At 43.7% G+C, this 18,073-nt stretch overlaps 1 protein-coding gene across 16 annotated transcripts in view; it reads left to right on the forward strand.

The window, feature by feature from the left end:
- Positions 1-18,073, forward strand: part of svila (supervillin a) — an 81,661-nt gene that overhangs the window by 7,262 nt on the left and 56,326 nt on the right. For 13 of the 16 annotated variants that reach the window (XM_083936149.1, XM_083936158.1, XM_083936160.1 and 10 more), the window contains exon 1: positions 16,733-17,242. The exons of 1 other annotated variant lie outside the window; for it this stretch is intronic. In XM_083936149.1, the coding sequence (XP_083792275.1) occupies positions 17,185-17,242 (58 nt within the window). In that variant the 5' untranslated portion in view covers positions 16,733-17,184. 2 more of the 16 variants (XM_083936152.1, XM_083936153.1) reach the window with 2 other exon arrangements.

An 18,073-nucleotide genomic window follows, 5' to 3' on the forward strand; every position in this document is an offset into this window, starting at 1 on the left:
GACCATGGATCCTGACTTTAACTGGAGGTGATCTGTTCTATAAATAACAATGGGAATCAGAGGAGCTATGAAAGGTACGCTCTTCACTTTCTTCTCCGGCCCATCATCTAGTCTCTCAGCTGTCTGATTGCTGTCTTTGCTCATTAATGTGTTATCTGTGAGAGTAGACGTCTACGTTATGGCTGTGTAGGATGTTAGAGGTGAAATGGGGAGGTGAGATGGGCTGGTAGCTCCTGCCCCTCTGCCCCCGTCACCCATCACCCGTCCCCTGGGGCTGTCATCAGTGGGTGCTGTCAAGATGAGGAGCTCCCTGATACGAAAAGCTTCCCAAAAAATGTTTTTAATGTCTTATCTTTCTCTTCACTCTCTGGATTTCTGATAGTTTATCACATTTTGTATGATTTATGTTACTATTATCCTGCACTCTGTTTTACTCCCCATTTCACCCACTCACCTCTTTATCTGCCCTCTGTGAAGCTCTTATCTGCTCGAGCACCGTCTATTTGTAGCTGCAGAATGACACCGTGAACTCTGCACTAAAAGGAGCCCATGCCCCCCCCACCCCGTCTTGTGTGTGGGCCTGATATACCCTGCATCAAAGGTGGGGAAATAGTGTTTAGTAAGAGGAAGAGGCTTTGATCAAAACCACTGTGGCACATCTGGATGCTTACCTTGCAGTCTGGGAGAAACGGCTTGGTTTGAACCTTCTTTTTTTTTTTTACTTTGTTGGGGTACTAACGGAAATGTTTTTGGTGCCAGTTGCTACTCCACTAAATATGTGATTAACAGAACAAACTCGCCTATTTCACTTTTATAGGGAGGCTTTTAGAATCGGAAGCTACTCAGAAATTGAAGGTTACAGCGGAACATAGTGTTTTTTTTCTGCTGACCTTTTGTAGATAATCGGCCTTTTTTCAATTATTCTATTTCATGAATAAGCAATATAACTAATTAAGACCTTTTATAACTAACTACAATTTTGCTGTTCCTGCATGCTTGAGTGCCAGGTTTGCTTTATAGATAATGCCTTTAACCCTTCATTCTTTAAAAGCATCAGAGTTTCTTTATCCTAAGGCCTACATTCATATGCATATCCTTTTGAACCCATGACTCCACTACTGCTTTGAATCCAGATGTATCTGAAAAAAGTCATTTAGTCAGTGCACAGTTAGTTAGTTCTGACCAAGTCATTTGATTGGACAAGAGGCATGCCATGAGTGCTGAGATACGGTTCAACATCACTGGGTCTTTTCACGAACATGAACCTTATGATCCAAGATGGATACGCCAATGAACCTATCTAAGGTCATAACAAACTCTGGGCCGCAAAGACGAACATATTTCCATAGAATAGGAGATAAATGATGTCAGAAGGGGACAAAGGCAAGGAAAGAAGTCTGGATACTTCATTGCAAACCCCCAGGTGTGCTTATATGACTGCGGTGAGCTGCTGTGAGTTAAAATGCCCAACTTTACAGCTGAAATAAACAGCTTGGTACAAAAGAATTGGGCTCTAAAGGGTAATTTCCCCCTTCATGATAACCCTACGTGGGATGAATTCTATACAGCTCACCTGTTTACGCTGTATAAGTCTTAAAAGTTATGCATAATTCAGGGTTGGCTGCTTTGAGTGACCAGTGATGTGATACTTTATTTAAATAGTATAAACCGTAATGGTAGGTTTGTTTTGAGTGTTTCCCTGTCCAACCTGTTCTTGTGTCCTCTTCCCCCGTCTGTTAATTCTTTTCACATCACTTTTATACAGAATTTTATTGTGTCTCTGTTTAATTGGCGCTGGTGGTTCATGCTCAGTGCTCCGTGTGAATAGCGTCCCATGCCGCTGGAAGGTTTCGGGGCTGAACGCTCTGCTCTGTTCTGGGTTTGGAGCGCTGCGTGTTGTACAGAATACTCCTTTTAAGCAAAGATGCTGAGTGTGAGTTTGCCTGCATGGCTGACCCTCATCAAAGCGAGGCGGTGGAGGAGGGGACGGGGTTTAATAGGACACATATTTCCAGTTTTTCTGCATCCTAGGACATTGTTGTGGTCTATCTGCAACTGTTTATGGAAAAACAGGAGGCGAGTTCTTTTGCCCTCATTTTCTGTGTTGTGCTGACAGCTCAGTGTGGTCGGGGCATGTTAGCAATCAACATTCGGCTCTTGCCTAACAAGGGGCTAAATTGAAATCACATTTGCCCTGGCATTTCACTGTTGGCTTTGGAAGAACTAATGTTTCTCCGCTGCTAATTAGCCCGGGAGTGGCTGAACCCCGTCGCTTTCAGAGCTTGTTGAAAGTACAAAGGCCCTGCTGAAGAACCTCCACAGCTTGGCCCCGTGCCCAGACCTGCTTCTTCAACCGGGCTGAAATGAATCACTTTCAAAGTTTACCTATTCTTCACACAGCCACAAACAAATCGGTAGAGGTGATATCTTGAAGAATGAGGTGGTGTTGGGACTTAAAAAAGCCATCAAAGCAGACCCAAAGCCACTAAGGCTAGAGTGAGTGTTGTGGTTGTGCCTCGTTGTCAACACTAGATGGTGCTCTTTGCTGTGACGCTCAAAGCCACAGTGGAAGTCAGTGTTTGTCCCTGATGATAGTGAGCAAGTGTCACTACTAGTGATTCTGTAGCCCTTATGTTTAATAACTGTCCACAAAAAACAACAATAATAAGAAATCTCTTCCTCGTCCTTTATGTCCCCCTCCCCCCTTTTCCCTCTGACTGTCAAGGTCCCAGTGTCCTCCCTTTGCCCAGTGTGTCCTTTGTTCATAGGCCAGCTGAAACTGAGCCCTGTCCTTATCTTTGGGTCTTTGTGTGTGTTTGATTCCCTTCCTTCCTCTCCATCTGTCCAGTGTTGTCCATCACTGTGCTTTTGAACCTCAATTGTGTGATCAGCACGATGAATGATAGGTTTGTCTGCTCGTTGACCTGACTGTTTAAGTATCTTCGTGTCACTTTTTTATTTAGACTAATGGACTTTGTGTGATGATGAGTCATTTGGTCTGGTGTCCACTGTGAGGAAGGATTACACCATGCATGCCTATCAGACTGAGCCATGCTTTTGTTGTATAACTATAACGTTCTAGTGTCTCTACTGATTTTTGGTGCCCCTTCCTGTTGCTAGACTCTAGTTCCAGGTCTAATTACAGCTAATGGAGTAAAATACCTCATGCCTGATGGGTTACACCTCTTTCCTGATGGAAGTAAACTCAGTGTTTACATTGTGTTACGGAGTCCAGTAAGATGACCTGAGCTTTCTGTATGACTCTGACTCCATACAGGTTGCAAATACCATTTTAAATTTGCACCAGTGACCTTACAGCACATGTTCAGTTTTCCCAGTCGGTTCATGTTTCTCACACTAAGATGACCAAACCAGCAGATCATAGCAAATGTTAGAAGTGACTCACAAAAGGAAATCAGAATCCCTTTCCCAATGATTGTGCTGAACATCAAGTATCAGCTTTTATATAAAGGAATTCCTGTCTGTAATGGGTACACAGCTCATCTGTGTGTGTGGCCACTGGCCAGTTGAGTCCATATTGGAAGGATTATTGGCCTGTGAGCTGATTTGACTCCAGAGACCAGCAGAGGTCTATTTCGGAAAGATGGAGTGCTATGAAAACCTTAATGTGTAGGTCATTACATGGTTTTGCCCGTTGGATTCAATTTGGAACCATTTTGCAGCTTAAGCATGTAAGGGGCACTCTGTCTCACACAGTTTACTCATCATGAGGAGTACTACACAGGTTTCTTAAACAACTCTGGTGATGTCATCAGGGGCGACTGTGGCTCAGTGACAGAGTGGATCGTCCTCCATTCGAGAGATTGGTGGTTCGATCCCCACCTCCCCTGGTCCACATGTCGAAGTGTCCTTTGGCAAGACATAGGTGTGTAACTGTCATGTAACTGTCATGTGAATGGTTAGATTAGATTAGATGGTCTGTAGATGTCCACTGCCATCAGTGTGAATGTCTGTGTGAACGGGTGGATGTGACACAAACACTGTGAAAGAGCCTTGAGTAGTCAGAAGATTATAAAGGCGCTATATAAGTACAAGTCCATTTACCATTTCAGTTACGGCTACGGCTACAAACTAACACTACAAACTGGACGTGAAGGATTTTGAATATCGTTGGCGTTGACTAGGCAGAGGAAGTCTATCTAAATATGCCTATTGAGTTGCATTATGGGAAATGTAGGACACAGCTCCCTGCAGCGAGGCTCATAACAAGAACTCAAAGTCAGGACCTCTGCATTAATTTGGGTCATTCTTTAAATCTGTAGAAGTGCAGTTACAATTCCTCCGTAGAGTACGGGGGAATTGTCAGTTATTATATTTTTAATTGATGCACCGATGATCACATCAGCATTTCTCTAATTAAGGTTTTGTGACCACATCAGTTGAATTAGGACAAATAAAAAAATGACCCATGGTTCCTTGAACATAAATGCCAGAACATTCAGGAGAATTTAGACGGTGGGTTCAATGACTTAACTTCTCTATGCTTCTAGCATTTTCCAGTGGCTTTTTGTGGATGTAGTTCCATTATTCATAGCTTTTAAATGTAACAGGATTTTAAGGTAATCTTCCTTCATCTCGACTGCCAATTTCCCTCAGTTTGATCGGCCTCATGACGCCACTTGTCACTTTTGTCATATGATTGACGTGCCCGGAGCTGATGGAGTGGGAAAGCACCGTTCTAAATTTATCACCCACCCACCCCTCGGGTTCATGCCTGCTGTGGATCCAGCCACAACACATGCGCCCCTAAAGGAGGGTTGTAGATAGAAAGTGGGTGGGGGGTGCTGGGTGTTAGCTGGCAGGGCCTGTGGACCGGTCTATCTTTATGTCCCAGTAGTCCTGTCCCACAAGCCTCCAGAGCTCTGACCTTCTCAGGGACCGTGGAAGTAGATTCTGAACAAACCAGGAAAGACTTTCGGCTAACTTCTTCTTACTGTAACCACCTGAAATGGCTCTCCTCTAAGACTCAATGGCTCTCTGAGAAGATACTCTACATTAAGAAGGTACACTTTGTTGTGATGACTGTCTACAGGATTCGTTGTTTGTCAGTTGTTGAATGACTTTGGTGGTAAAACGCTAAAGTTTACTTGTTTTTATTCATCAGTTCAATTAAATGTTTGGTGGTTTTAGGATTGATGCAAATACAGGAAGATTCTAATGTTTAAGAGAAATGCTTTCACCTTTTTTTGTTTAAATGTTTGTTTCGATTATGGTAATGATTTAATTATTCTGATACGTTTAATCATTTCTAATGGGACTTTCACAACCATGCTGGATTCTGCATTTTGACCAAGAATCAACTTCCAGCAAACCTTGTGTCAGGAGTTCATTACATGTTCAGAAACTCACCGTAAAATGTGGAACTTGTTCCAATCTCTCCACCTTAAGTCATTCCCTGGACATCTGTATCTCCATTAACGTATTTATCTGAGTTGATGAAGCGAATGGTCTAAGTGAGATTTTGATTTTGGTGCTACTGAGCTCCTCTGTGGGACTCATTCAGCGGTGAGTGACTGCCAGGGACGACTACAGTTGTTCATTGTGCTGCACCTGCTCTCACTCTGTCAGGACACCGACAGAAATAGAGCGCTGCCTAACAGGGCAACACACACCACAACATTTTACACAAGTTTTTCCATTGATACAAGCCCTGTCTTTAATCATTACTCATGTGTCATGTGAGCGTTTTAGCACTTTACTCAACACCCAACAATCAAAATCCATCCAATCAAGCTACTGTAGCGCCTCCACTTAATGTGTGAAAATCTTTGTTTTGTTGTAAAAGATTGTGAGGAAACCAATGCGGTGTGTAATTCTGACGTCTATAGCTCAAGCTGTGTGCGTATACTCCCGTATGCATCATTAAATCATGGTCCCTGAGGGTTAGCTTTATTTTTATCATCTGCTCCAAATACACATGAGCCCTAGTTCAGTGACTTAATTGGCTGACGTCTGATCTGATTTCCAGCGTGGGAGGAGGCGAGGCAGAATGGTGATGTTGTGTCTACCGTTACACATTGTCAGTGGTTGTCACTGTCACTTTTCTCAGTTGTTGGTCATGGTGTCAGACTGCCGGCGGGTGATGGCTGTGATTTAACTGGCTCAGATCCAGAGCAACTGATCTCTGACTGGGGTTGAGAGGAAGTGCACTGTGTTCATGTGTCAGGATATTGATATATCTGTGTTGTGTCTAGGTCCAGGTAATCATTTGGAGAGCCACTAGTCAGAATGTTTCATTTTTCCTTTTGGGGAGTTAAGCTCAGGTCTCTGATAGCTTATTCACCTGTCGAGATGGAGTTTGTTCCTGTCTGTTTTCCAGGAGCTGCTCTATCAAAAGACACGTTACTAAGAGATGGACCTACAACAGTGTGTTTGTTATCTGTGAAGGCGGCAGAGACAACCGCTGAGCCCGTATGTGGATTAATCTCTTACTGACAGAAGCACCACGACTGAACATGTCTCATACTGCTGTGCAAAGCCTTATTTTAGCTTGGACGTCCCCTTGTCAACAGCTAGGGTGGACAAGTTAAATAGGGCTTAGACTGACCTAAGGGTTTTTTGTTTAGTGTTTTGTTTCCATAGCTGGACATGCCATGCACAGTTCTGATCTGTAGTTGTTCACATCCTGTTGATTTAATTTAAAGTAATCCTTTTCCATAGATGTTTGTCTGTATGCATGGTTCAAGATATGCAGGGGAAGTGATTATTTTCTTGTTTTAATTTATGCAAAAATATAGTGAAGCTCCAGCCAACCCAGAATGTAATATGTTAAATTTACAGTGATACTGTATTAAACAGAAAATATTGAGTGTAACCAGCAAATGATTGACAGTAACAGAAACGAGTGTAATGGCTTTCCTGTCTAACTGGGTCCATGTCCATCAGTGTGACCAGTCTAAAGCGTCCCCTGTCTACAGACCCACATGGACCCTCTCCAGGCTTTATGTAGCACCAAAGTCTCGCTGAAGGCTTAGTCCTCGTGGTCTCACGTGGTGGGTCTTAAAGGAAAAGGTGTCATGGAGATGTAAATATGCACTTATTTTAAACCCACCAGCCGCCGTTTGAAATCTAATTAGTGGTGATTTATGATGAGACGCTAATAGCATGTAGGACTTTGAGCCGGGGTTTTTGCCCTTGGCGTTGACCTCAGGCTTGAGCTCTGACACGAGCTGCTGTGGCTGAGATGCATTACAGACTTGATTGTTACAGTTTAACACCCAAAAAAGATCAAGAAAGACAAAAGTGACACAAGTGCGCAACATGCGTTTTGCAAGCATTTCACACTAAAAGGAGACTGCACATTTTTGTACTTTGATTTGTGTTTTTTGACCCAGAATCTCTCCTGGTATTTGTCATATGTCATTTTGTTTGTATACCAATACTAAAATCATAAGCCTCCTCAAAGCCACAGTGGAGTGATATGTTTTCACTGTGACTTTGGACTTAGAATAGTCTCTGTTTAGCATGCAGTGTGGCTGGCCAGCTGGATCGGTTTTAGTAGATGAAAAGTAGCTGGAAGAAAATGGACAGAGAGCGAGAGAGAACAAACTAACTCTGGCGACGCTGTGGGACCAGACTGCCAGCTGTGTGTTGACAATCTGTCAACAAGTCCTTGTCGATGGACTCCTGAGCAATCCATAAAACCTTGGATAGGATGAAACTGTGGAAAGGTGTTATCCCCATGGTTGGGATTGTTCAGTGTAAAAGATGTCCAGGGAACTTTAGAGAATTTGAGGAGAAAAAAGGGGCCGTAAATGATTGTCACATTATTTTAAGTCGTCCTTAGTTACTGTTGCTACGCCTGTCACTCTCCATTCTTCCTCACCTCACAAAGGGTCTTAAATATGCACTTGGTGTGGCCACATACATGGTGTTCTAGACGCAGGCTAAAGCTACATGTCCAACCCAAAAAGTGAGCATCCTCACCAGTTCATCATCCGTGTATCAGGAAACACGCGGTCACATACATTACAAAATGTTTCATAAGAATGCCATTCCTCTCAAAGGTAACCCCTCTGTTTGGCTGCTTAGCGTACATACCTTTGACGTGAGAAGCTAAAAAACTTTTCGCTTGTGTAGTAAGGACAGCCGCGCTAACATTAGCCTCAACTCTGATAGCATCCAGAGCCGGTTTCCACACAGTGGGAACTTTCTCAAAGTGCATGTGCTAGTCGTGGACTGTGCTTTTTTTTTTTTTTTTAAAGAAACCTGGTAACCCCCAAGCCAATGCGGTTAATTAATTCCCTGGTGGCTTTGGAAATAATGCTTGTCTGCTTCTGTAGGGAGTAAGTAAGTTAGCCGGACATGCTAACAATTTTAGCTCTTGTCCCTTGTTTTTGGGCACACCTGAAAAGCTTGTTGTGTCTACTGATACCCAAACACCAAGCAGGGGCTTACAGCAATAAGTGTGGCTTGCTGCAGTAGCTACATTTCTTCTGCAGCCGGGAAGATGTGTGAAATAAATTGTTTGTAACATAGGTCAACATGTCACAGGACTCGACTTGACTATTGGCAAGAGAATACTCACAGCCAATAAGTAAACAAACCATTCCCAACATTTAGTTTGGGAGCACTTTGCTGCAGAATCGTACGGCCGCCAAAGCTTTCCATAGACTTTGCAAGGCAGGTCAACACACTCCCCGCTTCTCGGTGGGCTTTTGCTGTGTGACGGTTGCTAAGCTGTTCAGGGGAGATTAGCAAAAGGTCAGTTTGTATGTAATATTCCAATATCTCTGGCTCTGATGTTCTTACCTGGATAAGCACCTATACCGTTGAGAACATGTTTATTTAAACTTAGGAGACCTGCACAACTCATAGTTCACCGAGTTCCCAGCTCTTACTCGGGAAATGGTGTATCTTGCCAGGCACCAATCACTGAAGCTACATTTGGTTCCGTTCACCAATGGCAGCCTCCGCTCTGCTGGCTCACATCACGCTGTGTCGACTTTGGAGGGAAATGAGAGACACAAGCTTTCCACCACTGTCTCTACATCCCGAGTGTTCCCGTCCTCCAGGATGACAGTTTTTGGGAAGGTGTCTGCAGCGTTCAGGGACGGAAAGAAATTCTCTGGCAAATGGGATCAGCGAAGAGTTCTGGTGCTGTGGCTCTGTCTCCTGACCAGATGTGCTTTCTGTATCACACTGAAGCACGCACATGTGTGTTTATCTAACAGCTGAAGACTTTGTATGAATGCACTGATCCGGGTATCTTTCCCCAGGGCTCCATTTGAGTCAGGCAGTGTAAACGTGTGTTTTAGGATCTCAGGTGCATCATGTTCCTCAAGGGTCTTATCATCATTGAGGAACAGATGGTGCCATATCGATTTATATTAATCCTGATTACAATGATGACTGTGGGAAGTGTGCAGACTGCTCACTATTATTATTGAGTTTCCTACTTACTCAGGAAGTCGTTAAAAAATCTGTGTGAAAGTGTTTTTGGTCTGCTCTTGTTGTTTGGTGCATTTCTTTTATTTCCATGGATATTTGGCCAGAGGTTGACAACGTGACTTCAAATGTTCTTACCACAGTAAACTTAGAGAGTTTTACAGCAGAAAGATAAATGGTATTACCAAATGTCAAGTTTTGGTGTCAGAACTCGGGAGTCACAAAGCAAGACTTCCTGGAGTTTGAAAGGCTTTGTAGGAAAGTCATGATGGCATTGAACATCAGATTGGTGATGCATAACAGTTTGTGTGGGTGGGACTTGGTGTAGAATCTCATTTGTAAAGACATTAATCCTTCCATTGGTCTAACTGAGGTATAGCTGTTGATGCCCCCGGGGCCAAATTTAAGCTCTGTGATTGGCCTCAAGGCACACATCACTGAACCTCTTGGAGCACTCCACTTGGAGTCACTGAGTCCCCTACTTAAGACATCTTATCTGTTTTATTTTGGGACCGTCACGCTGGGGTGTTTGTGTGTTTCTGGGTGTTAATACACTGTACAATTGCCAGAGAAGGTCAGCGTTGTCTGGGTGTATCTATTTGCAGTGAGACTGTAACGTTTCAAAGACTTAAGGCAGTTATGAAAGGAGGTTTGAAGCTCTGGTCCAGGATTGTCTCTTGAAGTTTAAGGCCTGTCATACCTGACCTGAGAGGCCCTTCCACAGTCACGGGGCCACTGATGGTACATATTCACAATGACATTTAAGCTAGCTATCCATCTGTTAACACTTTCCATGTACAGCAGTACAGACTGGTTGGCAGATTGTTCTGATAAACAGTTACATTTTTAATCAGGTTGCAAGGTTGTCACATGTTAGTGGTATTGCCTGCTGAGGTGTACATTATCCAGAATTAATGGACGAGGAGGGAGCGGAACCTGTCTCAGATGTACCCCATTAATTCCTGATTATGGACACCCCAAAGTGCATTAACATGCTTCTACCATAGTCACCTGCTGAAGAAAATGATTTTAAGACCATTCATTTGCACTCACCGGCCACTTCATTAGGTGCACCCCTGTGCTTAATAAAGTGTCAGTGTGGTCTACTGCTGCTGTTCCCTATCTGCTAGAAAGTAGGTGGTGTGTGTTCTCAGATGCTCTCCTGCATTCCTCTGTTGTAACCAGTGGATATTTCAGTCGCTGCCTTTCTATCAGCTCCAACCAGTCTGGCCGTTCTCCTCTGACCTCTGGCATTACGAGGCATTTGCGCCCACAGAATGAATTTGTTGTAATAGATTACTTAGTTGATTTTAAAATTACTATTTATATATTTTGTTTTTATTGGTTGCATAATGGAATTGTTGACAACTAAAACTATGTAAACTAACTGTAAAAACAAGTTTGACACCTGTAGTTCTGTTCAGTCGGTCCCCAGGGGCCACAGAAACAAAGATTGCCCTTTAAGCCGTGGTCCATTTCGTGTTCACTTCTTCAGAATGAACCAATTGTGGTAAACATGGAGGCATATGGACTGGCATGGACTCATTCATTAGACAGGGCACAAGGAACTACCAAAGTATATGGAGTACTGCAACTATCCTCAACACTTCAACTGAATTAACAGTCAGCTGGATTGGTTTTAGACGAATGCGTACCGATATGCATGTGTTACTGCGGTTACCAAAAGATCACATTCTTAACCCTTTCCTTGAACACATATCTTGTGTAAATGTAACTGTGTTAAAGATATAATCTGTTTTTGAACCGGATCAGAACCCTTCTCATCAAACTGTAGTTGCCGTTGGTGGTTGGGTTCGGATGAGTGTTCACTAAATGCCTAAATGAAACTGACCTAAACGGGCAAACACACTAGACTTCGAGACTTAATATTGTCTAAAGCTAAATACATTTCATAAAGAATCTAAATAAACGTTCATTCACTGAGTGGATTCGATACCGGATTCAGATTCCGTGTTCAGATGTGATATCGAACCACCTACGCTGACATGTTGCAAAGACCCTTTTATTCCTGAACGTATCATTTTTATTGTTTGCAGGTCAAAGGGCACGTAGAAGAATCTGTTTGGTAGTGCGGAAATCCCATCAAAAGGCATCCAATAACAATTCAAATGGAGTTTTAGCCTCAGTTTTCTTCCCTCTAACTCCCTTTTATGTGTGCATACAGTATGAATATCTTTACCTTTCATTCTCTAACCCCCCCCGTCTGAATTTATGACCATGCTGCAGAGGCTCAGGCTCTGTTATGTGTCTGCAGAGACGGCATGGCTGTGCGCGTTGGATCCCTTCGCCACTCTCTCGCCAGACGAGAAGGATATCTTTCCTCGGGGACGCCATAAATCTGTACTTTTATTTCTACGGTTTCAATGAAAGAGCCCAGAGCAGGAGACTAGCCCTGCTAATGCTTATTCCTCTTCCTCGTTCTCACTCTTCTCTCTCTCTTGTCTAATAGATTTTTTTCCGAGTGTGAAGGTGATGCGGCCGTTAAGCACTTATCTTCAAGCAGACCTGTCGGGATGCCTCTGCACGTTAGAGGTCATTCTAAGTGCAAACATGGACTGTCTGCAAGTGTTTATCTAAAAATGACCCACAGACTGGCTGCACATGTGAGCTTGTCCAGGCTGAAATAGCATCCACTCTGAACGTGTAGCGGACTGAACATCTGGGAGGATGATTAGTGGAGAGGTGTGGCTCAGTTATTATGACATAAACATAACCTTCCCCGCTCTTGGTGCTGTTTAATGTCAGGAATTCGAAGCACCTTAAAATATATCGGCCTGTAATGACGTTGTTATTGTACAGTAATGAACATGTTAACAAATGAACATCTCGACCCACATGACCGCTTACATACAAACTGACACTTCAACTATTTGCAGTGAACATATTCAAACTGTCTTCTGAAAATGAATTTTAATTGTGGTGGTCAGCACTGTCGCCTCACAGCAAAAGGGTTCCTGGTTCAAATCCCAGCTGGGACCCTTCTGTGTGGAGTTCGAATGTTCTCCCCGTGTCTGCGTGGGTTTTCTCCGGGTTCTCCGGTTTCCTCCCACAGTCCAAAGACGTGCAGGTGTTCGGTTCATTGATGACTCTAAATCACCCGTAGGTGTGAATGGTGGTCTGTCTGTTTGTCTCTATGTGCCCTGTGATAGACTGGCGTCCTGTCCAGGGTGGACCCCTATCCTATGCTGAATGCTTGTATGTTTTGGCATGAAACCGTCCCCACTACAGCCTTTGCACATCAGCTTGTCAGCTTTAACTATACTCTAGTGTACTTCCTCTAATGGTCTTCAAAACCTACGGTTGTCAGCGCAGTTTCTTGGAATGATCCCTTTAAATGACAGTAGGGTTTCTGGGACATATCTGTTTCACCGCTTTGTCAAACTGTGCAGTGTGACCGCAGGGATGCCTTCAGTTTTCATTCTTACTGACCTTTGATCCAGTTTCTGGTCTCTGTGCCGTCTGTCCTGGAACTGTTTCAGGCTGGTTTATGGTCACATCTACAGAAGCAAACCCGTTACCAAAAAGGTTTCTAAACAAAGTACTCGGGCACTTATAGGAAGGTTTGTCTCTGTTAAATACAGATTGGATTTAAATGATTAAAAATGAGATTTAAAGCTTTTCTTCATAGCCAAATTCTACCAAATTAGATGCAAACTTGCACCATTTAAGTTTAATTACATAATCAATATCAGAGCTAACTCTCAGCTGGTTTTTAAAGTGCTGCTTCCTGTTTCCTTTGGCTGCGATGTGAAGCAAAAGTATTTCCCCTTAATGCAGCACCAAACGTGCTCACAATCATCATACTTGCAGCAGCATACTTATTATATCTTTTTTGCTTCCGTACGTGCCTCATTGTTTATATGCATGCTTGTTCTCTCTGGCCTATATTACTGTCTGAATAAATCCTACAATCCAGCACAAAGATTAGAGAACAAGAGCGGTGGTGTGTCATCGCAGCGACCTGTAAGATCTTGCCCACCCTTGGCAGTAAAGACCCACCATTGCTAATAACAGGGTAGAGAGCGTCAGGTGGTTTTGTAGGTCTGATGTCATCGCTGTACCAGACGAGTCAAACAAACATTACACACAAGTCAGACAGCCAGATGGCAGTAGGTGTTGAGGCGATGATGACAACTTGGACAGGGAGATTTGTTTTGTGATTAACATTTTATTAGCACCATCAGTAATCGTGTTTTATCCCATTTAAAGGTGCGCACAGAGTGTTTTGGCATTATTAAATGGTTACCGCCGTCATTTTGTATTATAGCTTGTGAACTAGAATAGATGTCAGATGCTCGGCAACTCTGCTTCCTTTTGAAAAAACAAAACACAAAATGGTAGTTGCTTTAATGCAGATGATTAAATAAGCTTATAAGATTATGTATGTGGGAAGTAATAAACAGACTTACCATACCGTCTACTTAAAGGAAACCTCTTCTTTGTTACAAGTCCAACATCAGGACGCCGCCCGAAGCCATTTGAGCATCCAACAAGCACCGAGGATCCCTTGAGCCTTGAAGAGTGTTACATCTGAAAGCAGCTGAAATCAGTTTAACTGTAGTCACTGAAGCGCGTTAAGCATAGAAATAGAATGATAATAGAACGGACATGCAAGTCAACATAGTAGGATTTTTAGAGCAACAGACCTTTTTTATGTATACAGTTGCCGTTGCAAAGAACTGTGACTGTTCTAGCAGGCAAACGTCTGTATAACTTATTTGCAGCAAGTCAAAGAGTCGGTGGGTTAAAGTTCTGCAACAAACGAGCATTGAAGTGGTACGAAACACGGAGAGGCGTCTTTGGTGCATTATGTCCGTTGCCTTGCTGATAGAAAGGGCGTTGGTGAATGCTGGATTTCATATTTCTACTGGTAAGTCATCAAGAAAACAGAGTTCTCAAATCAGTGAGTGGTTCAAGCTTTATGGCCCCACTGATGTGTGTTGTCACCATAACAACAACCACCACCACTATATCCTCTTGAACTAGTCAAATGACCACGTCAGCTCAATGTCCGTTTTACACTCATTCCATTTCTATGGGTTCAAGTTTAAGCTCTGTAAGAAGTTGAGTTGTCACTTGAGATCCATGAAGTATGTGCACTTTCAAGCAAACGGACAATTCAACTGCCTGAAATGTCAGTTTGTATGAAAGTTGTGCTAAGAGTTAAATAGTTGAAAGCACTTAAACGTGTTCGATCTAAAAGCAACTGAAATTTCAGTTTGATAACACACATGACTGCATAAAATATGGATTTAACCTCTGTGACTTCACCTATAGGCTTCTGAAGAGCCAAAATGACGCTCAAAGTGGTCGCCTCCCAGTGGCTCCGTTTGTCATTATCTCGGCAGTGCCTGACATCACCTTATTTCCGGCCAATCCAGAAATGGGAGTAGTGGATGGCGCTGAGGCGGGCTGAATGAAGCCTCCTTTGGCGGTGCCCGCTCCATAACTTTAAGCCGTGATGTAATTTAAATAAAACCCCATCCCCTGCACAGTTGTTGTACCAGGCTGTAAACGTGTTTATTTCTGTGAAGTTGGGCATTTTAACATGGCGGTCTATGGCAATTGACTCTCTTTCGGAGCCAGTCTCAAGTGGCTGTTCGAGGAGCTGCAGTTTTTGTCGCTGGAGGTCGTCACTTGTTTGAAATTTTAGTCTTGAAAGCAGTTGAATTGTTGTTTGAAGAGTAAGTGATCATTGTTGAGTGCTACTGGAGCTGTAAACAATGATTGACATTCATTTTAGTGGGGAAAAGTTTTGTTTGATGCTGGCTTTAGCTCACCAGTTTCCATTAAACTACCCCATTTGCATTCACCACCGCAGGACTCCAAGTTCAAAAGACCATCAATGGATGCTTTTTACTTTAATTCACTGCTTTATGAATCATCTGCTGTCACTGTGGCAGTAAGTTTGATGCATTACAGCGGCCTTACCCCTGAAGGCTGGTGCTGAAAATAACAGTTTAAGTATTATGTGCAGGTAGCGCTCTCCCCAGCCACTTACCCCAGAGTGAATTGGCAGATTTGGCGTGTGTGTGTGCTGAGCCAGATGAGCTCATCTTGGAGAAGGATCCAAACCTCCCTACGCTAAAGTTTACACACCAGAGTCAGTCAGTCAGGCTGCATCTTGACACACCTGCGTAGCCTTTGATGGTGAGGCTTGACAGATTGATGTGATTTGACAAATGTTACGATGTGATAACCCTGGTCTGCGATGCTGTTTTTCAAATGGTCCAACAGCCTGGTTAAGATTTACAAGCCGTTTGGAAGAAATGCACCGAGATGTGTGCGTTCTCAAAACCTCAGCATGGGAAAAGCATTCTCAGGATTCCTCTGATTGCTGTTCTCGCCGTTGTGCAGCCAAATGTTTGAAAAAACTGCTGTTCGCAACTTTCGTCCACTGGATCTGCTTTATGTTGATGTGCGCATGGTTGGCGGTGACAGCTTCTGCTCTGTATGCTGCAGAAAGATAAGATACCGCTTAGTGTTTTCCCCAACAGTGTCTGAAAAGCAGCGTTGGGGCTCTGCGCCAACTTCCCCGCAATGCCCTCTCAGTACAATGACAAGCACGTCATCGTCACACTGATGTATAGGTGAGGTGTGTGTATGTGTGGAAGTGCTTTTGTCCTCTTCTTGGCATCCACTTACAGCAAAACCATACTAGGAAACGAGTTCGTACACACCATGACTCACGGGGAACATCAGTTTGTGTGCTCTGAGACACGAACACTTTCTGATGTGTGTTTTTCACATATTTGATTTATCGGGCTGTCGATAAATCAAATCATTTGTCTTCCCCATGTGCCTCTTTTCAGCTGTTCTAGAAAGAACCGCATGCATAATGATAGCATTACCCACATGTGGACGCAGCAGAACTCACATTCTCTCTCATTACCGTTTACACGCTCCCTCGGCCTTCCTCTTCCTCACTTTGTTTCATTATTGCTCTCGTTCTCTGTCCCTCCCACCTCCTCTCTCTCTCTCTCTCTCTCTCTCTGCATGCTGTTCCTTTTTATTTTGTCCCTGCTGAGAGATGACTGGAATTTCTCATCTGGCTGAGAGGGTCATTTTAACTTTCTCCTCTTCCCCAGCTCACTTTATTTCCACTCCCATCCACCCTGCCTGCGCGCTCTCTCTTCTCTCCCCTCCTTTTCTGACGCTATGCACCGGTTTCTTTGGCATCCCGCTCGTGTGTGCGAGCCAAGGGAAGGCAGCTCTCTCCTGGGACACTCCTAACTATCTCCGTCACACACACACACTCTTTTCCCTCTCTGTGCCTGTGAGGCTCATTCTGAAGCATGTAGGACACTTTGCTCCAATCTGTAGTAGGGATGGGGCCTAATTTGCTTGTCTTTGCTAATGAGCTTAGCCCATGCTGAGCAGCTTTTAGCCTTGCAGGTTGTTTGAGTGGGCACCGGTTAGCCCTTAGTGGTTAGTTAGAGGAACCAGAGCGGGAGTGGATCTCAGAAGGGGCAGAGCTGCAGCTTCACCACTCCTCTGTTTGCCTACCAGGACCACCTCTACTTGCACCGGCACTGCGGCTGGGACGTCTCTCTCTACTCTCTCCCCTCCCTCCTTCCTCTGCCTTTCTAACGCTACCTGACTCCCCTCCGTCTCCCTCTCTGTCTGTCCCGGAGCACTGACAAGCTGCTTTTGTAGCTGCATCACCTCTTAGGCATCTGCCTCTCTTTCCACCTTGTCTTTCCATCTCTTTCACTTCTTTTCTGTCTTACCCTCTCGCCTGACTTTGTTGCCAAAATGTATCGGAACCCGTGGATCTCAAATTACCTGACTCATGTCAAGTTTTGCAGCCAAGGTAAGAGCAGCGGCTTGGGGCTCTGCAGCGCAGCGCAGGGCAGAGCTGAGATTTGTAGCTCAGGCTTGGAGCTCGGGGACAGGTTACTCTGGTTCTGTAGCTGGGAATCTGAGCTCTCAAAGTTGGCATGCAACAAACTGCAGACTCCCTTCCTCTCTGCTCACTGTCCTGCTTTCTAGCCAGCTGTCCTTGCACTGCAGCTGTAGCCTCCAAGGACACTACGTAGCAGAGATAAGGGATTCTAACAGTGCAGGAGGCTGTTCTTGGGAACAAGCTATTTCTAGGCTCCACAGCTACTTTTGGGATGCATGTAAAGATGTATTCTTAGGCCTTTTACCAAATGTATTGAATTACTGAAAATATGACCTTTTATTAAACTGAATTTACTCTCATCATTATTATAAAATAAATTCAGAAATGGTCTGAATTCCAAATAACTTAACCTCAAATCTAACTAAAAACGTAGCTGTCAATCTGCCGAAAGCCTAAGGTCCAAGTCACACCAGTATTAAAAGCAATTTTACATTTCTGGCATTTTTACACATTGTTTTGTAATCTTAAAATGGTCCTAAATAAGCGTCTGTCACACTAAAACGTAAAAGAAATCCACCAGGTGTTGAAACTGAAAAATATTAAATTCTCATATCTGTCTGACCAATCATTTTATTTGGTCCGAATAAAATAATTTGCCGAGCTTCCTGCCTGTCATCCATCGCTCTTTCACTTACGCTGCTCATACTGCGTTCCAGTGCCATAGGATGTCCGAAGTTTCAGACCTCCAACTAGGCAACGTGCACTGGAATGAATCAAAGTGGAACCTCCTACTAGCGA

Source organism: Echiichthys vipera, assembly GCF_963691815.1.
Source record: "Echiichthys vipera genome assembly, chromosome: 21".
NCBI lineage: Eukaryota > Metazoa > Chordata > Actinopteri > Perciformes > Trachinidae > Echiichthys > Echiichthys vipera.